Here is a 19,849-nt window from a genome sequence, read left to right on the forward strand (position 1 = left end):
TGACTGTGCCCTCCCTTCCTTTGCGCGCACTCCCCTCCCCCTCCTGAAACCAGCGAGGAGAGACGGGGCAGTAAATTGGCTGGTGTCGAGGATCTGCAGCAGACAAGATGATTAAGAGGCCTACGCCGAAGCGCCCGGGGCAGGGAATGTCAGCCCAAGTTGGAATCACGCAACAGGCCTTGGCATGAGCGAGCCTGGGAGCCGGGAGGGCGGGCGGCCCCAGCTCTGGGGTGGGCCAAGGCCCCACAGACTCGCCGGAGTCACCGAACCTGGCACCCGGCGGCGGCGGGGTCGGGCCGGGCCACGGCGCGCCTTTCCCCGGGAAGCCCTTGAAGCAGAGAGCAGAAGGGTGCAGGGGCCAGAGGAAGGGGGCGTTTCCGCAGACAAGGAGAAGGGCAAAGAGAAGGGAAAGCAAGGATGCACCTGGGTCCCAGAAGTAAGGGGGCGGGGAGGAGGAGGGGTGAGCGAGGGGAGAAACAAAGCCTGGCTGGGGGAGGAGGGGGCAGGCTCCAGCCCCGCCGGGGGCGACGCGCTGGCAAGTCCTTCTCACAGTCTCGCGGCCCGCTGGGAGACGCGGAGCCCTGTGATCAGCCCGCCGCCGCCGCGCAGACAAGCTCCCCCCGCGCCCGACTGCACTCCCAAAGCGCGAATGAAAAATGGAAATGGGAAGCAGCGATCTCGGCTCCCTGCACTGGGAAACCAGCCGCGCTCGGAACACACATAAATCTTCATTGTAATCCCCTTCCATTTGCTCGCGTGAAATATCAGGCCAGAGACAGGATATGACAAGAGCAGGGAGGCAGAGGGAGGGAAGACGAAGAGTGAGGGGTGCCCGGTTCTCTCCACTCCACCCCCTGGCAGTGTTGCTCGGAACTCCGGCTGAGCACTGGCACTGAGGTCCAACTCCAGTTGCAGGCACTCCTGGCGAGCCCGCGTCCCCTGCTCCTCGCAGTTCCCCCTCCCCTACCCCCCGTACCCCCGCCCTGCGCGCGCTCCACCGCAGGCCACCCCGCCCCGGGTGCTTCCCGGGTGTAGACACACACCCCTCCCACGGCCCCGAATTCCCGCCGCCCGCCCCGCCGCTGCCGGGCTGCGAGGGGAGGGGTTGGGAGGCAGGAAAGAAAGGGAATGCATCCCGGGCCTAATCAGCGCGGCTGCAATGTGGGACCATTTAGGAGGCTTCCCCTCCGCCTTCTTTCAGGATTACTTGTGAAAATTGTGAATATCCGTCCTGTGTAAGGATTTCCGAGACTAGTGGGGAGAGTTTGGGGGAAGTATCAGGTTTGATGGGGGCGGAGAGAAGGCTGGAAGACCGGAGCTTTGTTTACAAACAGTTCTTTGGCAGAAGGGGGGCGGAAAAGAGGGGTAAAAGGTCCCGTGAAGGAGAGTGATATCGGGGAGCAGAAAGACCCCTTACCTTTCTAACAAAGATGTCCTCACTGACTGTAAAACCCAGGAGCAACTCCCGCACTCCCCAAAACACCCCCTCCCCCGTCCCCGTCCCAAGCACTTGCTCAAAAGTCACAAGCCGGGTCTTTTCCCGCTGGGGAACAGCGACCACCAGTCGCTTAAACCTGTTGGGGGTTAGAGACTTCTTTGAGAATGAAACTACAGATTCTCTCTTCCTCGTAAAATACTGGTTCTTTTGCATTTGACTTTGGGGTCCCCGCAAGCCGGTGGGTGGGACGCGATCCTGCAGTCTTGATTACGCGGGCCCCTGGCCGGGTCTGACTAGGCTCTCCGGAGACGGGCGGGCTCTCGCAGGGTCGTGATACCCAAAACCGCCCCAGGGAAGCCTCCCTACGCATCTGGAATCTGCCCCCCAAGCCTAACCCGCTGCCCAGTCTCCCACCCCCCAAACTCAAAGGCGCGGGCGGATTCGGAGGCCCCTGCTACCCTCTGAGGCCCCCCTGCCGGGAGTTCCCCTCGCTGGGACGGATTTGGCAGTGATTGCCCCATTACAAGACTTTACATTCCGCCCTGGGGCCTGGGACCTGGGGCCGGGCGGGGCCTCGGGGCGGCTGTGCTTCACGCAAAGAGAGCGCAGGCAGATCTTGAAGGAGCAGCCATTCCACCTCCACGTGAGAACACAGGCAGAGTCTCTAGATAGACCTTTCTTTCTCCGGCCGCCTCCGCTCCTCTCCGTCCTCCCGGTCGGGCCAGACCGCAAACACTGCAGTGTCTTAGCAGTTTGCGGGCTGCGCAGCGCTCCCAGGATTCTCCGGAGGCCCGTTTTGGGAATCCTCAGGAGTCCTGGTGCCACTGGCTGCGTCCCGGGTCCGGTCCAGCCAGCGCTAGGAGCTGGAGGGCGGAGGCCGGCGGTGAGGTTTGGGCGCGGAGCCCGGGAAGGTGGAGAAAGGCTCCCTGTGGTGGGTCGGGACTGCGAGCCAGAAGATTAGAACTCCGGGGAAAGAGAAAAGGCGAAGGAGAGGGAGGGACTGGACTTGGAGCGCGCCGGGGTAATCCCAGGGGGCCGACTCGGGCCCGCACAGAGCAAACATGGCGGGCTTTCCCCGCTCCCGCTCCTGCCCTCCTTTTTGTGGCCCAGGAGGCTCAAATACCCTAGAGATGAAATCGTCGCTCACGGAACAATGGCGACTTCTGGCCCTGGAACCCGACCGAGTCCGGGCTGCTCCGAGCGGTGGCCGCACTCCCGTAGGCTTCTCCAGCCCGGAGCCGCAGCAAGCCGCCCCCCCCCACCCCGCCCCGGGGCAGCCCCCGCCCCGCCCCATCCCTCTGCGGCCCTGGCCTTGGCTTCTTAAAGTCGCAGGCTGTCTCAGTGCCCGAGAGAAGCACCGCCCAAGTGGGGAATGGGTGTTTCTCGGGGGCGCTATCTCTCTGCGGTGGAGATCAAAGAAACGCCTAGGAGTTCGCGGGGCGGGCCCCAAGGATCCTCAGATCCTTCCCTCCTCTTCCCAAAGCTTCCAAAAAAGCAGGCTGGTGTCCGCCGGCACTGGGCGGCACCCTGTCTAGGGGTGATGACCGCCTCACACCAACTCCTCAGCCAGCTACCCCCGCACCCCTCCTCCCGCCCCCTGGACTCGGCCTGCAGATTCCAGGGCCCTACTTGGGTGCACTTTGGAGGGGGTTTGCGAGAATACGGGAAAGGGGCCGAAGGAAGGAGGAGGGGAGAACTGGAAAGAAAAAAAATAGAAGAGGTGTTGGGAGGAGGAGGGGGGTGGTGGGAATCCTGCTCAGGCACTTTCTTGCTTAGTCGCCGCATTTAGGGTCGGGGTCCTGGGCCTCTCAGGCATCCCAGCTGGGGCCAGCAGGCACGCGGGAAAAGGGATTCTCTTTTCCTGCGGGAGAACAGTGAAAATTTGCCTTGGGTGGCCAATTTTCTCATTTGCCCCTATTAAAAGAAAAAGCCCAAGAAATTCAATTAAAGCCACCCTGGCCAAGGCGCTATTTGAGGCATGAATGTCTCCCCTAAAGCTGCAGCAATCATATGGCATTAGACACTTCCGGAATCCTATAGCCAACCTGAAAAATCCCAGACCCCCTTTTTCCCTAATTTTTGCTCTGATCTGTAATTTTATCCACATTTGCACTAGTTTGAGCATTCTGGCTCTCCCATCTGAAAGCCTGCAATTACTATATAATTCTTCGCAATTTCAGATGTCCTAATATGGACTGTAATTTTTGCGCAAGACAATTTCCTGCTATTTCAAGCATCAACATTGTCAAAGTTGTATGTACATAATAAATGGGAATATCAATGCATAGTTTTTAGCATAACATCTTGACTCCTCGATAATTATATCCGTTCGGAGCCTACGCAGAATTAGCCTGAATTGCATGGTAACTGCTGCTGCTTTAAAATTTTTAAAAATTACTCATAATTTTCCCAAAGATTACCAAGATCTCGAGTGCACAATGTCATCAGCGTAATGAAGAGTAAACATTTATGCTAATAATCTGCAATTTTTTTCATCAGCTATAAAGACAGAGGCTATATAGCCGAAATTTTCAGTCCTATTCTGCAAGCGCAGCGCTGCAAAAAGCCTGCGGCGCTCGGAGGCATCTGGTCCTGGAGACCTCTTTCCACTCTTTACCTCAGCATAGGAGGATGGGGCTGGGGGATACTTTTTGGTTTTCTGATTTTGTTTTGCTCTGGTTTGGTCGGTTTTGTATTTCCTATTTTTCCTTTTTTTTTTTTTCTTTTTTTTCTTTTTTCTTTTTTGCCTTTTCTTTCCTGTCATTCTCCCAGCCAAAAGCCGCCTTCGACCCTTTTGATTTGATGTAGCAAAGATTGTGTCCAGATTATCTGAAATTGACACTGAAGAAGGTAAGGGTGGAAACCGGTTTCATTTTTCAGAGGGTTGGAAGGCTGCGCTGCGCCCGCCGCAGCGGCTCCCGCTCCGGGAATAGGAGGGTGGGGGGAGTGATTATGTATGCACCAGCTAATTCTTCCATCAAAACTTCTTGTCAGCGATGTCAGGATTATTTTTTTTCCTTTTTATAAAAACACTTGATGTTTCAGGAAGTGTTAATCCCTGAAGGTTGGGGGATGAGGGAGGGGGTAGGAAAGGAGTGGGTGGGGGGTGACAGTTTCTTGAACCTGGGGAAGGCACCCTTTAGAGCCGTTTGCCAGTCTACACTGAATTGGGGTTTGTTGTGGAGCTGGGACGGAAGGAGGGTTTCTTTGAGTCATGAGAGGGAGAGACCCTTACCCTCTCTACTGCATTTGATAGAGGTTTCTATGGCCATGAGGGATGAGAAGCAGAAAAGTTCGCTTTAGCCTTTGATTTTGGGGTGTTTAACCCAGGCGGTGGGATGACAAAAGCTAGAGATTTTTGAAATCGGTTTTTTAAAGATACAGAATGAAAGACATGAGTAGCAGGATAAAAATATAGAGCTAGGGGCCTGGATTGCTTCTTTCCTTCCACTTTTTCTTGGGATCGAGTTTCGCAGGTTTTGTATCCAGCACCCAGACCTACCTTTCCTCTGGTGACAGAAATTGACAATTTCTTCAAAGGGAGAGATTTAGTTAATTTCTACATCAAATGACTCTAAGAGTAAATTCATACTTCTGTGCATATAGATGGGGGGATTCTAAAACTTTTTGTGGCTCTTTAAACTAGTGCAGAATAGGCAAGTCTGGAGAGCCATCTGACCTAGCCCAGTGCAGATCTCAAAAAGAAAGAAATAAAAATAAAACATAATAATCAGCGAAGGAACACTGTGAATTATAAACATGTTTCCAATGTTGTATTTTAAAATATTGCCTAGATTTAGGAGCTTGATTTTTCCACAATTAGACCACTACTTGCAGGGCCACTCAGTCCCCAGCTTATGAAACCCAAGACCAGTGAGGAGGGGGCTGGGGATTGTTGCTTCTGCCCCTCCACCCCCACCCCTACCCCTTTTAGAGCGAGTGTGTGAGAGAAGATATTAAAGAGGTATCTGTTGTTTGGCAATTTTGCTAAGTCTGTCTTCATTACTTCGACGCAGTGCATTTGCTAATTTGGAGGCCCGGCCATTGACAAGCTTGCTTCATACACCTGCAAGCAATTTGCCGGCTCCGGTACCGGAGAATTGCAGAGATGGCAGCTCGCACCTATTTGATTTTTTTTTTTTTCTTTTCTCAATGCACAGCAAATTTGGCTTTCAGTGCGTTATCTCTTTTGTTAATGCAAAAAGATTCCCTGGGCGAAAAAATTGCTCATAATTACCAGAGAGATGGGGAAACTGCATTAGAATAAATAAACCTGAAATTACTGTAATTATGTTGTGTTTGATGGGCCCGGCTTGTAATCAAGAAGAGAATACAGTGAAATGATGCTGACCCTCTTGGGTTTGCAGCTGTACGCGCACTTTGGGGTCTTTTTTTGCAGAAAAGAGTCATTTTGATAATCATTAAGCTGTGTGTAACCTATTTCAGAAGTGTTTTAAAATGAGGTTCACATTTTTTGAACAAGGGGAAAAAAATCCCAAAATTGCATTTTGCCATTACAGACTCATACATAAGGAAAGGTTGTGTTTTCTAAGTGACAATTGTTAAGACATAATATTCAAAATCAGTATTTAATCATTATAATGAGGTATTGTTTAAATATAACCACCTTTAGATTATTCATAGTTTAATTAATATACTCATTATGAAAATCTTTGAATCAGATATTTGATGAACTACTTGTCAGTAACAAGGCAGCATTAATTAGACCTATATTGAGATTAACATTTTTTTAAAGTACAACCGCTTATAATTATAATAGAGCCTAACTAAAGACCGCCTTCGTTGAGCTAAAACTAATAATTTCTCTATTTGAACTGTTAGCATGAGATTATTAAATTAGTATAAGCTAATATCTCAAAGTATTAAAATCCGCTTGACCAAACAGATTTTGCCTGTGGCTTCAGGCGTTGGGCCCTGTCGGCTGTCTGGGGTACCAGAGTTGGATGCGTGAAAGAAATCTGCCAAAACCTTCCCGCTAGCAAAGTCACATTTGGCAGGGGAAACGAAATCCAGGAAGGTCCCTGTCCCCGCGCCGGAGCCCAGCCCGGGAAAACAGTTCCCTCTTTTTAGCTTCGACACCCGCTCGCATGCATCCTGGTCCCCAAGGTCCGATCACCCCCCTTAGCGCTCCAGATTCTGGGGGCTTGTGGGAGAGGAAGAGCCCCACTCTCAGGCCCAGAAGGAGCCTCGAGGTTCCCCGCTCCATTCCCCACCACCTCCCCTGCTCCCTCCACCACTCCCCCCTTCCCCTCCCTTTCCTAAAGGGCGTCGGAGAAGCCTGGCGCATCTGATCTTTCACCAGCACCAATTGAAAAATGGGTGCTTGTCATAACACAGATCACTGCCTTCCCCTCTCTGCTCCCCACCGCGCGCTGCAAAGGGGCCCCCAAAGGCGGAGCGCCAGCCCCCTCGGGAAGCAGTGTCGGGAGGCGAGTTCGAGGGAAGTGGGAATCGTTCAAAGCAGCCCGTCGGGGCCCGCAGCTTTCCTGAGCTCTCTCAGCTTGCTGTGGGGCCTGGGGCTGAGGCTGGTCTGGGGCGCAGGAGGAGGGTGCCAGACTGATGCTAGCGGCTCAGAGCCCACGTTCTTCTGGAGTGTACTGATCAAAACGGTCCACTGGAGGTGACCCTTAACCGCCTGGCCTTGGGACTTCTGCGCTGGAGGGGGTGGGGGCTTGGCTTGACAAGCTCTCGGGTTCCGTCGAGTCAGCGGAGCCCACCTGCCCCTCCCTCCGCACCTCCGCTTCTCCTAGTCGCAGAGAAAAGCCCGGCGTCATTAGGCAGGAATGGGCCTCTCGTTATGGATGGGCCCGGATGGGTGGGAGTGGCTGTGGAGGGGCCCGGGTGGCGCCTTGGGACTGTCCCCCGGAGCTCACTGATTGATTGGGGGGTAGCTTGACAGACGTGTCCTTCCGGCCCCTTTCCTGCGTCTGGCCTTGTCTTTTCCGCGTCGAGATCCAGCGCCCTGCGGGCAAGCAAAAGCCGAGAGGCCGGATCCCGGCGGATTCGAGGGGCATAGTCGGGTGTCTCCACTTTCAGGCTTCCAGGCTCCCTGCAAGGTGACTGGGCGCAGGGGGCACTTACATCTCACAGGGCGGCTGCTTGTGAGCTCTGCTTTCATCTCATTTTAGACGGCCTTCACAGTCCCTTTGGTTCCTGAGCCCTGGCTCTGCCAGGCCGCACCTGTTCATGATTCCCCTTCCCAGGGACCCTTGCCACCGCCCTCTAACCCAGGCAGGGATCAGACCCTTGTGGGGGGGCAGGAGTTAAGCTTGAAGAATGGTCCCAGCAGGGGCTTCACATGCCTCCGCCGTTATCCTGCTATGTCTGGAGACAGGAGTTGCTGCCCCTGCCTCATCTGGCCCCAGAGGTGGCAGTCTGCTGGCCTGGCCCCAGCACCCCTCACACAGCACACCAGACAGCAACTCTTTCTCGAAACCATAATTTTACTGTCTCAGAGAAACTTTATAACTTATTTACAAAGTTCTTTCCCCCCCCCAAGATACAAAGCAATAAGTTAACATTCTCAATATAAAACTAAACTTTGACATAGAGAACACAAAACACGGTTGATTTCATTTGATCACATTTTCCAAATTTCACAAGTAAAATGTCAAGATTCTCATTTCACAAAGCATCGGGTTTTACAGGCACACACAACAGAAAAAAAGCTAAGCTTGTGCAACATGTTTACAGAACAATAATAATAACAATAATAATTAATAACAATAATATGTACAGCAATTAGATCCTGCACTGGAGACTGTGCATTCAGGGTGGTGACTGGCATTATTCTGTGGTCGAGCCTCTGGGGATTGTTGTAAAGCTGCTTTCGTCTTACTTTAAAGCCCACCGGCATTAGGGCACTGGCGCACCCCTGCACGTTTTCTCTCCCCGCCCATCGGTCCTCTCTCTCCACAAGGGAAGAATTAGGATTTTCCTTCTTAACCAGGCAAAGCGATCAAGCGTTCTTCCCGAGATGAGGAAATTGTGTTGGCTTCATTTCTTTCTCTCTCTCTTTTCTTTTTAAAATAATATGGGACATGTAAAAAATGCAAATCATTCGGTTCCAACCTCTCCATACCAGCGAAGTACAAAAGTTACTATATAAATTAAAAATCACCAGGTCCTCCTTATTCGTTTTTCCAGGTGCGTTTAAAGTAATGGGTACCTTTGGACCCTGCGCTCCTCGCGCCCCACAGAACCGTGAATTGACCGAACATTCAGCCTCAAGCGAAATCCATTTCTCAATAAATAAAACCCCCTCCCTCCAATTTCCCCCAATCCCCGAACGAGCCACACAGATGGTTAGGCAGGCCCAGGAAAAGGTCCGAAAAGACAAAACGTTCCAGTATCCGGAACTGGGTGGCCCGGTGGACCAAGCCTCCTCCGACCTGGTGACTTTTTTCAGAGGCCGAAGAACGAGGACAGCGGACGGACGAGAACCTCGACTTCGTCAGCGCACAGATACAGAGCGAAAGGAGACAAGAGACGGACAGGACAGAAAGAGCTTTTGCTTTTTCTACATTGTTTTTTGTTTTGTTTTGTTTTCCTGATAGTCCCATACAGCTGAGGGTCGGCGGTCGGGTCCGGCGGGCTCTTGCTGCGGCTCCCGCTGTCTCAGGCCGCTGTGCCTGCGCTTCGAGGCCACTCTGCTGTCACCGCGCGGCCGAGGCCGGGGTTCGGGCAAGGGCGTGGGCGCCAGGGAAGTCGCCGAGCCAGACCGCGCGGCACTCGGAGGAGTGCGGCAGGCGTCCTGCCTTTACTGTTCCTTCTTCTCTCCCTCTGGGCCCTTCTCCTCCGGACCCACGGCACGCGGACGGGGCGGATGGACCGGGAGGCGAGAGGGGCCCGGGCAGAGGGAGACGGGAAGGAGGCGGGCGGGTGCGGACGCGCAACCTCACATGAGCTGGGGTTGCTGCATAGCTTCTTGGTGCGCCGAGGGGTACCACGACGTGTAGCTGGGGATGTAGGAGCCCGCGCTGCCGCCCGAGCCCTTCCCGGAAGAGGAGTTGGGGTTCCAGCCGGGTGGCACTGGAGGAGAGCCGGCAGACAGCGCCCGGCCGTTGGCCAGCGCGCTACCCTCCAGAGCCGCCCCGCCCTGCTTCATGAGCTTCTTGAACTTGGAGCGCTTGTTCTGGAACCAGATCTTGACCTGCAAGAGCGGACAACAACGTGACTCGGTCTAGGTCCATTGTGCCTACCTTGGTCCTGGGGAGATAAGGGGGCCGTGGGACAGCAAGAGGGGATACCCCGCGGGCCACTGCCCTGCGCGACCTGGCAGCTCCCTGCTGGAGAAGCATACACACCCCCCTTCCCCCGTAAGAACCGAAGGCTGGGAGGCCCCACCGCTGGCCGCCGGTGGCCGGCAGGGGCAGCTCTCTGAGAGCCAGGGAGTGTGGTGGTGAGCGGTGCAGGGATTCAGGCCTTCGCCTGCCTGGGACTCAGCCCGAGCCCGGCAATCTTTTGGGGAAGACGCGGAGCCTGCATAACATCGAGGCTTCAATTCCAGTATGAACATCAATAAAAGAACCGAGTGGAGAAAAGAAGTGGAGGAAATTTATTTCCAGTGTGACCCGCCTTCTCTTTGCGCCATCATTTCAGCCCTTGAGCGAGTTGCGGGCTGACTGAGGAGGCCACAGGGTTTTGTTAAACTTTTCATTTGGACTCAAATCCACCTTTCCTTAGCGTCTCCTAACTCTGCTCCATATCCCGGCCTGGACATTGGAAACCCGCACCAGTCGTGATCAGAACGCCCAAGGGGTCCCCGGAATCTTAGAGAAACCAGGGAAGGAAGCTTCCGTTTCTCCTCCAGGGTCTGGGACTTGGGAGGTGAGAGGGCGGAGGAAAGGATTCCCCCCTCCAACCCAAACCGGTGAGAAGGCGGAGGAGGAGGGAGACAGAGGCTCGGGCCCAGGCCTGCAGTGATTAGCCACACACTTTAAAGGCAAAGAAGGGATTAACCCCCGCGTCTATTGTTCCAGTTGTTCGGGCACGTGTGACCTCAGAGTCCCCAAACAAAGTGCCTAGGGAAATCCTTCTTGTGCCCTAATCAGATTGTCCAAGAACGGAGGGCAGCGACAGAGCCAGGGCAGAGAGAACTGCGGAGGAAGGAGAGACGTTGCGAGAGCCGGGGTGGGACACACACACACACACACACACACACACACACACACACACACACACACACACACACACACACACACACACACACACACACACACACACACACACACACACACACACACACACACACACACACACACACCCCGACCCCGACCCCTGACGCCCAGAGAGCAAGAAATGAAGCTGCGGGTGCAGGTTGGCCGCGGGAAGCCTGCGTGGCGCCACAGTGGGGCAGCGCCGAGGTACCTGCGTCTGCGTGAGTCCCAAGGAGGCCGCGAGCTCCGCCCTCTCGGGCAGAGCTAGGTACTGAGTTTGCTGGAACCTGCGGTTCAAAGCCTGCAACTGCAAACTGGAATAAATCGTCCTGGGTTTGCGGATCTTTTTCCCCTTGCCATTGAAGCGCACTTCACCGCCTTCCACCACCGTGCTCTTCTCGGAGTCAGCCCCTGGAGGGACAGCAGAAGTGGGGGCCGTAGTTAAGGCGAGGGACTGCCTTTAGTGCGGGGAGCCCAGAGCAAGTGACCGCAGAGGGGTGGCAGAGGCAGGACCAGGAGTGAGAACGCTCAAGAAACTCCGAAAGCCAGGGAAGGTCCCGCCAAGTCCAAAGGGCCCGACCCTGGCCGCTGCAAGCGGACTGGGGCAGTTCCCAGGCGCGCAGCTCCTGCCTTTGCAGGGAAAGTTTGCTATTTTTACAGGCAGTAGTTGAGGTTTAATTACCCTTAATTGCATACATTGTTTACAGAGCTACGCAACAAATAATTACCGAGACTAATACATGCACATGTGGGTTTCTGTTTTCCACCAGGGCATTGTGTGCTCGGCTCACGGAGCCACCCAGAGGCCCAGCCAGTGCCAGGGGACGCTCTCGGATTTATCCTTCGCTGGATAGTTGCATGTTGCGTGGATATATATTTTTTAAATTTCTTTGCTATGACAGGGATGCATTTACTGATACCCAAAACCTTTCACTGCTCCGGCGCCCTCCCCACCCCCATCCCATGTCTCTCTCCTCCACTCCTCTCCCTCCTTTCTCTCTCTCTCCTCCTCCTCCTCTCTCTTCCCCTCCCTCCCTCCCTTCGCACCTCTTCCTCTCCCTGGCAGGCGCACGTACCTGGGTCCTCCAGGCGGCTCTGGGCGAGGCTGGCGCTGCCCGGGTAGGACTGCACCGAACTGATGTAGGGGCTGGACGCGTGGCTGCTGACCGAGTTGACGTAGGGGTAGCCCAGCGGTCGGGAGAAGGACGAGGCCGAGCTGTAGGCGCCGTCGGGCTGCGAATGGCCCGCCGAGTGTAAACAGTGCATGGAGTAGTGCCCGTGGGACATGGGAGAAGGAGACATTTGCTGGTTGGGCGGCCCAAACTCCATAAACACAGCCTTGCCCGACACGGGGCTGTTGAGACTCTCTGGCATGGTGGTCATGGTCATCTCTTCTCGCGGGGTCTGGGTGTGGGTCTCTCTCTCTCTCTCCTCTGCTTCCCTTTTGGGGGTCTCTGTGTTTCTCAGGACAGGAAGGAACCCAATTTAAGCGTAACAGGGGTTTTCACTTTCCATTCATAAGAAAATGGAGTTTGTCTCTTTGAAAAGTCTAAGCATGATGCTGCCGAGCTCCCCAAACTCGCTTCAAAGCTTTGACTCAGCCAAGGTCATAAATATTCATGAGCTGGCGGAGCTGATTGGTCCGCTGTCTTGCATAATCACCGGGGATTGGTCCGAGGCGCTCCGGCTCCGCTGGACTAGAGCGGGCGAGGCGGCCCGGCCTCGGGAGAGACGCATCCACACCTCCCGGCCGGGGCTCCTCTGCAACAGAGCACGCAGCGTGGGGCGCACAATGGGCTGAGGCGTCCGCGCCGGGACCTCCGCGGCCCGCGGCTCATCAGCCTCCCGCCTCCCCGGCGCGTCTTACTTCCCAGAAATCAACCAGTGGTTCGGCACCGCCGCCCACCCCCTCCTACTGTCCCCACCCTCCGACCGCCCCCAACACCGGGGACCAGGGCAGTTTCTCCTAGCAATCGCCACCCGGTCCGGTGCAGAGCTAGGGCGGCTTTGGAGCCCGGCCGCGGCCTCCCGTACGCGGAGTCGCGCAATGGGGGCGCCGGAGGCAGTCAACAGAGCGCTGTCCTCCCGAGAGTCTCGTGCCTAGCGCAGCACTCTCCCGGCGGCGCCTCCCTGGCCTGGGTCCGCTCTGCCACATCCCTGGGGGAGGGTTTGGGGCCCTCTGGGCGAACTCACTCACTCGGCCGCCGCGCCGCCGCCGCTCCCTGGGGCCCGCTCGCATTGCTCCAGGCCAAGCTGGCCACTCCAGCTCGAGGCTGCACCGGTCTGATTAAAACAGTGCGCGCGGAGAGCCAGGAACCCGCGCTTCTCCTCCCAGGAAAGGCGACCGCACCGCCCCCTCCCCCCAACACCCACCTCCTCTTTCCCTCCCAACCTTCCTCCTCCCCCCCCTCCCCTCTCCATTCCCTCTGCGCCGAGCGCCCCGGCTCACTCGCCCCTAGGGCGCGGCACGGAGTGGAGCCTAGGAGCTGGCGGGCTCAGTTCTGCTTGAGCCGCGGACGCCAGGTGGTCATTTTCCGGCCTCCTGGGGTCTGGCGAGAGTACCCGGGGTGTAGGAGTCCTGGAGGACACCAAAACCCGCAGCAAAACCAGGCCAGTGGTAGGCTCGCTTGTCTGTGTGTGAACACGTCTCTCATTGTCACCCAGGATCCTCCTCATCTCCAGGGGTCAAAGCGGGCGCCACTGGGCCTGGGATAGAGCTGGTGGAGGCAAAAGCTTCCGCGGCGCCTTCTATCTGCTGGGGCGCTAGGTACAGAAAAGTGCACAAAAGCCCCCGCCGCCACCGCCACACAGCCACCCCCCATGAGGCGTGGCGCGCACCACGCAGGCTGCCAAGGGGCTGTTGGTTCCCTATCCCGCCAGCCCCACGGTGAATCCCAAATTACTTTGTTAGGTAATTAGAAAGTGTTGATAATTATTTCTTTCATAATTTAGCGGTGTGACGGGAACAGGGAAATGATCTTGTGAAAGTTCACACGTGCAGATGTATTAGTTACTGATTCATTTGATTAAATGGTAGTCTCAAGTGCTCGGATCCGCAGCTGAAGGCGCCCCATTAGCATAACACTGATGTTTAATTTTCATACGCATAATTAGCCATATATTTAACACTAATAGCAACATGCAGCCTTTCAGCCTTAAACAGCCCAGGGTTTGATCTGGCCTGAGCTGAACCTTCGCCGAGGCACCTTCCCCTTTCTAGAGTGCGCAGTGATCACAGGACAAACCTCTGTAATCAAGCACATTTTGGCAGAGGGAACACCAATAAAAATGAACATTCAAAACAAATTACATCGGTGCTGTCGTTACAGATATTAGTGGAAGGGGCTTCTCGCATTTAACTTCTGTAGCAGCAGCTGCTGCCCGGGGACTTCCTCTCCTTTGGTTTAAGGGTAAGATATTGGGGGGCAGAGATATTTCAGGCAGCGTGGTTGGAGCAAAAAACAAAAGCCAAGCAAAACAAAACAACCAATCCTCCAAACCAATAACGGGTTTGCCAACGATTAAAAAGATTTTTCCTTCTTTCTTTCTCTTTTTTCTTTTCTTTCCCCCCCTTAATCGCCGAAGCACACGGTGAGGCTTTGCAGCAACAACCAGCTAATGACTCCGCCACCAGGCAACTCCCGGAGCCGTTCCACTCCTCTTGATTTCCGTGTTGCACTTGTGGTTTTAACTGCTCTTTCCTAGCGCCTGTTTTGGGGTGCTGAGTGCGGTGCGCCCTGCACCGCAGCTGATGCCGCCCGGGCCCCTGGTCTCCCGCGCGCCTCATGGGCCCTGCCCACGTAAGTGATCGCCGCGGCTGGCGCGGGGTAGGGATTGGGACGGAGGGAAGCAAGGCTGGCGATTGCGGGTGCTCAGGGCAAGGCGTGAGGAAACCCGACGGCTGGGCTGCCCTGGGCCAGTTTGTTCCACAGAACTGCAGGGTGGGGGAAAGGGAGAGAGGCGGCCACAGGTTGCGACGGTCTCCAGGGCTCTTTGCCGTTCACTTCTGGAGGGGGGAATCCAAGCCTTCCGCAGCGCAGGGGACGGGGCTGGCTCCAGGGAACAAAGGACCCGCACGGGAAACGGTTTCAGAGCCTGGGTTATTTTTAAAATGAATTATATCTGGGCGAGGGAGTGTCTACACTCCGGAATTATTTCTTAGCCCCAGAGAAGCAGGTTCGGGGAGGGGTGGCTGAGCCGGGGCCCTCGGGCGCTGAGACGCCCGGCCTTGACTAGCTTCTCCTTGTGTGATCTTATCTCTATTCTAAGAGACCAGGGTGGATCCCTCCCAACCCTCACCGCTAAGGTGACACCTGTTCTGAAACACCGGCTTGCTTAGATCTTCGCCTGTCCCAACTCAGAGAGGCAACAAAACTCTCTCATTTATCCTGAGAGCCCCGGATTCCGAGTAGGACCTGTAGGAGACACCACAGGACCGGGCGCCTTGTGGTGTTAGCAGTAGTCACGCGTGGCTGGAATCCCTGCAACCTGGGGTGAGGTTTGGGGCCAGTTGAGTTGGCGGGATTGGGGGTGGGGACGTGGACAAGATATTTTAAAATCTGCTTCCAAATTTCAACTTCAAGGCATGTTAAACGGAGTTCATTCTAATTCAAGTTTGTGTCCTACGGAGCTGCTGACGATTGGCTGGTGCTAGTATATATACATATATACGTATCATATTTAAACTTGAGGTTAGTCACTTTAATAAGTGGGATTATAAACCTGTCCCATAAATACCTCCACCTCGGAAAAATTACTGCACAAGCAGCGTGTTATCCCAGTGGCTGGTAAAATTCTGTGGTCCTAATGAAATTATTCTTGGGGAATCTCTGGGTAAACGGATCCGTAGATAAGATACTGGCTAATCGCTGCAATCTGACTAATCTAGGAGAGAAATGAAGTCATTCTCTGGCAAAACTCTCCCAAGGCCATCTGGGCCTTGTTCCTCTCTAGAAAATTCGGGTTGTTCTGGGGCAGCAGCCTCAGTCTCTAGGCCTTTTCTTGGCCAACTCCCCGGCACCCTAAAGTTTTCCTGTGGATCTTGTAAATCTTGAACCCCTCCCTCATCTTTTCCAGCTCTCAGATCCACTAGAATCAGAATCACCTCTGTCCAAATTCTACATAACTGGACGCAGAGAAAGGGAGCTGGAAAGGTTGGAGGATGCCCATGAGAACCCCGAGTTCAGGGAAAAGCTCGAACTAGCCACTTTTCCAAGCACGCTCGTTGGCCTCAGTTTCCTATAACTTTTCCCACACTCTGAATGTCACATCGACGAGCTGGCTCTCCAGTCCTATCACAGAGGCCACCTGTCATGGCAATGACAGGTGTCCACATTTCCTTGGTGGTCTGGAGCTGAGCCCAATCTGTATTTAGTGCATGGCAGCTTTGTAAAACCCGCTTCAGTAGAAACAAGAGTTAGCACAAGCACTGATGGGCGGGACACCCTAAAACCGTGACCAGGGGGAGACTACTTTCTACATGGCTTGCTAGAAGCCCAGCCCTTTCCACCTCTGAGCCCAGGTGTGAAGAGGTCCTGAGGAGCGAGCCCTAAGAAAGGCAGGGTACTCAGGGCGGTAATGAGCCTTGGGAGACGCAGAATGTGGACCCTTGGATTTCCTGCTTCTGAAGCAGGTGGAGCTGCTGGCAGGCTGAATCAGGGTTAAACTCGCCAGCTCCAATCCCGACTAACTAGGCCCTTGCCCTCAAAAGTTCCCGTGTCTCATCTTGCAGGGATGCTCTGAGTCTCCAGCGCATTAGCGCAGGTCTGAAGAAGGCCAGTATTGGAAGAGATCAATTTAGGGAGGAGACCCGCCAGACACTGCTCACATCTGGGCGGGTGGGACCGATGCTCCAATTCCTAGCACGACAAACGGTCTAGCTTGCCTTTGTGTGTTGAAGGGAGGGTTTCTCAAATTTAACCTTTGGGATGGGCGCGCGGGGCGGGTTGAAGGCAGGGAAGAGGAGCCGCAGAGGACCAGGAAAGTCAAGTTTTCGGAGTGATAACCCCTGCGGAAGGGCCAGGCCCAGGGTCCAGAGGCAAGGAAATATTTGTAGCTAACTCCTCCACTGGCGGGCTAATCTTTTCATCGCAAAGCGGCCATGAAGGGGAAAGAACCGGAAGGGCTGTGGGCAGCTGGCCCCCGCGAGCTCCCTCAGGGCTGGCCAATGGGGGGGTCCAAAAGGGGGTAAAAAAGAGACTTTGAAAAAATTCCTAACAGCTAGGCTCGGGCTTTTCTTTCTGCGCGCGCGTGTCGAAAGTTCAGAGACTCAAAAATTAACCACCTACCCTCTTCCCCTAGAAACCGTCAGAGATGAAGGAGCACAAGACACAGCGGTTTTAGGAGGTGAAAGCTTTTTATTCGGGCAGTCAAGACAAGGGAAAGAGAAAGCTATGCATTTCTAGGAATCCCTCGTCTTCCAAATGAGGGCGTCCCCACTCCCTTCCAGATGCGTTTCCCGCGTTGGGAAGCAGAGCCCGGCGCCAGGACCCGTCTTTCCGAAGCCGCACGGCCACATCGGGGCCTCGGATCTGAGCTCTCAACGGCCACCAGTACCCACCGCGTTTTCCCAAGGCGCTACTAGGTGCTGGGTAGGTTACTGTGAGACCTGCCGTTAGCCTGTTTCTTTCTCAAAGTTCTCCAGCTGGATTTCAGAAATTTAAGAAAAAAGGCGCCGGGTCTCTGCGACCTTTGGGTGGTTCCTCAGGCCTCGTGGGGCAGTTTGGTCAGGATCTGCGCGCCCCCCGACGTGATGAGAACTGTGTGCTCGAACTGGGCCGACCTGAAACACACAAGGCAGCGATCAGCAAGCGCTCAAGCGCCGGCGGGGCGGGGAGCAGCAGCTCGCCCGCGTCGTCGGACGAACCTTCCCTCTCTACACAATTTAAAAGCAACCGGCAGAAAGCAAACACCTTTGATTGTCCAAGGAGACCACAGTCCATGCATCCTCCAGCACTTTAAATTCAGGGGCTCCCTCGGTTATAATTGGCTCTGTAAGAGGGAAAATATTTACTGCAGTGATCTAATCAGATTCTTGTCAAACATTGTTTCGGCTGATTATCAAAAAAGAGAATAAAAAGGTTCTCCTCCCTCCCTCCAAGTGCTTCCCCCCCCCCCCCCCGGGTTCATGTTGTCATCTCGCAAGCTCTGATAATTGATGTTGCTTACATAGTATGCTACAAACCAAACAGTAGGAAGAGGAAACGCTATGGCATTCAAAAATGTATGAAGTTGCCTAGTTCGTAATTTTTTTAAGAGGAAAAAAGGGCATTTTAATCAAGCCTTAATTAGGACCCTGTGGATAATAACCACCCAAACACCAGTCCCTCTTATGAATACCAGTCAGTTTTTAAAAATATTTGAATTTTTAAAACCTGCTCAAAATGTTCATTAATCAGCAAATAACAATTTTCTTATTTCACTCTAATTGCTTCTCCATTAAGCCCCACAGTCAGAAATATGACACCTTCAGGGTCTTAGGTGATTGGAATTTGGTGGTGACACCGATCACATGATCAGCCAGGAATGGGTTACCAGAGAGGATGTCACTAGCTGACAGGGAGCAAGGGACGTAATCGCCTCTAGTCACTGGGTGTTAATGAAGAACAAAAACAAAAACACCCCACAAAACAACACAAAAAACCCAAACACCACATTACGCTGGTAACAGAATTAAAGGTTGGACGGCTGCCGTCTCCTAAATGTGTCGGTAAGTATCTGATTTAGGAAGATGGGGCTCGAGGATATTATTTAATCAGATTTACTATGCATCTGAATTATTTCATTATGCTGATTGGCGTTATTAGTCCTTCAACTGGACTGCCTGGCCTAGGCCAGCGCCGCTGCTTCCGCGGGGGGTCCACTGCCCTCTGAAGAGGAGCTCAGCGCTGACCTACGGTGAACGCCATGCCCTCCTCCATGCGCAGATCGCTGTCATTCGCTGTAAAACAAAAACAAAAACAGAAGACAATGGGTGTGGGGAGCGGGAATGGGAAATGGAGAGGACAGAGAGAAACGGAATTAAGAGGGGTTAGGCTGCTAGAAAAACATGGTTATTTTATTTATTTTTTCTTTTAGGAAGAAAGGGTGGAGGTTTCTAGAATCCTGGGTGGTAGCTACCACCCATGGGTTAATAAGCACAGGGCTCCTAGGCCTCAGCCTTTGCATTTTCTGAGCTTGGGGTCAGGGCCCCTAGAAAGGGTGCACCAAGGCTGAGCAAAAGCAGCCTGGGTGCTTGAGACACCTGTTGGGCTCCCCCTCTCCACTGTCCCCTGGCCACTTGTTCTGAGGTCTCCTGGCTTCGCTGGGTCCTGGACTTTGCCCTCCACACCTCCAACCCAAAGAGTAAGGCATCTTGGGAACTGAGTCAAAGGGAAGGCAGGTTGGTAGGAGGCAAGAACAGGGGTGACTTGAAATATTTCCAGGTGTTGGCGCTGGGTGGGCAGATGCCTGAGAGGCCCTTTCTGCACTCCAGCCTGGGCCTCTTATGAGCTGCCTCTGGTGGAGCTCTTTGGCCCAAAGGGAGTTCTGACCTGCTGAGTCTCTAGGGATCTTCCAGGGGATGGATTCCAGCCAGTAGTTCCTCCAGGGGCTGCTCCCACCCCAAGCACACAGGTCAAGGCTCTAGGACCAACTTTCCTTTGTTCCCTGTCCAGGTGTGCACCCCCCTTGGGGGCACTCCACAGAACTGCTTCCTACCCTAACCCAAAGACCCCACCCTTTCTGGCCCACCCTTGCTTTCTCACTGTAGGGTACACATCTAGGCAGTGAAAAACAGGAGATTCTGGGGAAAGAACCAGGGTGGGTATAATCTAGAAATCACTAAGAGTACACGCTGCTAAATACATCAGCTGTCAACGCTGTGTAGGATGTAATGAAGTTTAACCACAACAGTCAGCGGTTTGAGAAGGGGGCAGAAAAAGAAAAACAGAAAACAGTCATATGTGCATGCTGCTGGGACATTGATGCTGTGGTGTTTTGTTTTCAGTAACTTTTTCTAGACAAATATCCCTTGTGCCTTCCAGCCATCACCCTTCAGAAGACAAAAAGCAAAATAAACCTTATTTTGGGACTGAAACGGCTGGGCTCTAATTCAATAACATAGTAATGTGCTGGTTACGATTAGGTAGGACCCCCCCCCCCCATTCCCACCCACACACTCATAGGAAAGGATGACAATGTGGATTCAAAATTGCAGCAAGGGATTCAGGAGCAAAACTGCTTTATCCTGATT

General features: G+C 54.0%; 2 protein-coding genes across 11 annotated transcripts in view; both read right to left on the reverse strand.

Moving 5' to 3' along the window:
- Nucleotides 1-7,649: 7,649 nt before the first annotated feature.
- DLX1 (distal-less homeobox 1) lies at nucleotides 7,650-12,969 on the reverse strand. 3 transcript variants are annotated; one of them, XM_082395439.1, is made up of 4 exons: nucleotides 12,815-12,969; nucleotides 11,694-12,378; nucleotides 10,829-11,028; nucleotides 7,650-9,611 (listed from the first exon to the last, which is right to left on the reverse strand). In XM_082395439.1, the coding sequence occupies exons 2-4, from the start codon at nucleotides 12,004-12,006 to the stop codon at nucleotides 9,357-9,359; spliced, it is 768 nt and encodes a 255-aa protein (XP_082251565.1). In that variant the 5' UTR covers nucleotides 12,007-12,378; nucleotides 12,815-12,969; the 3' UTR covers nucleotides 7,650-9,356. The 3 variants fall into 3 exon arrangements, with proteins under 3 accessions (XP_082251565.1, XP_082251566.1, XP_082251567.1); XM_082395440.1 differs by having other exon boundaries at nucleotides 12,811-12,969; XM_082395441.1 differs by lacking the exons at nucleotides 10,829-11,028; nucleotides 12,815-12,969 and having other exon boundaries at nucleotides 9,392-9,611; nucleotides 11,694-12,791.
- Nucleotides 12,970-16,953: 3,984 nt separating this feature from the next.
- METAP1D (methionyl aminopeptidase type 1D, mitochondrial) overlaps nucleotides 16,954-19,849 on the reverse strand; it is a 78,595-nt gene continuing 75,699 nt past the window's right edge. For 7 of the 8 annotated variants that reach the window (XM_082395432.1, XM_082395426.1, XM_082395430.1 and 4 more), the window contains 3 exons: nucleotides 18,509-18,556; nucleotides 17,529-17,607; nucleotides 16,954-17,398 (listed from right to left, as the gene is read on the reverse strand). In XM_082395432.1, coding sequence (XP_082251558.1) covers nucleotides 17,320-17,398; nucleotides 17,529-17,607; nucleotides 18,509-18,556 — 206 coding nt within the window. In that variant the 3' untranslated portion in view covers nucleotides 16,954-17,319. The remainder of the gene's footprint in view (nucleotides 17,399-17,528; nucleotides 17,608-18,508; nucleotides 18,557-19,849) is intronic. The other variant, XM_082395431.1, reaches the window with a different exon arrangement.

Source organism: Balaenoptera borealis, assembly GCF_965194805.1.
Source record: "Balaenoptera borealis genome assembly, chromosome: 6".
Lineage (NCBI taxonomy): Eukaryota > Metazoa > Chordata > Mammalia > Artiodactyla > Balaenopteridae > Balaenoptera > Balaenoptera borealis.

Excerpts from the sequence above, each read along its gene's own strand:
- DLX1 (XM_082395439.1), bottom strand. The coding sequence starts at position 12,006 with ATGACCATGACCACCATGCCAGAGAGTCTCAACAGCCCCGTGTCGGGC. Across the intron at positions 11,029-11,693 it reads GAGCCGCCTGGAGGACCCAG|GGGCTGACTCCGAGAAGAGC; the intron begins GTACGTGCGCCT and ends CTGTCCCTCCAG. Across the intron at positions 9,612-10,828 it reads TGGGACTCACGCAGACGCAG|GTCAAGATCTGGTTCCAGAA; the intron begins GTACCTCGGCGC and ends CCGCTCTTGCAG.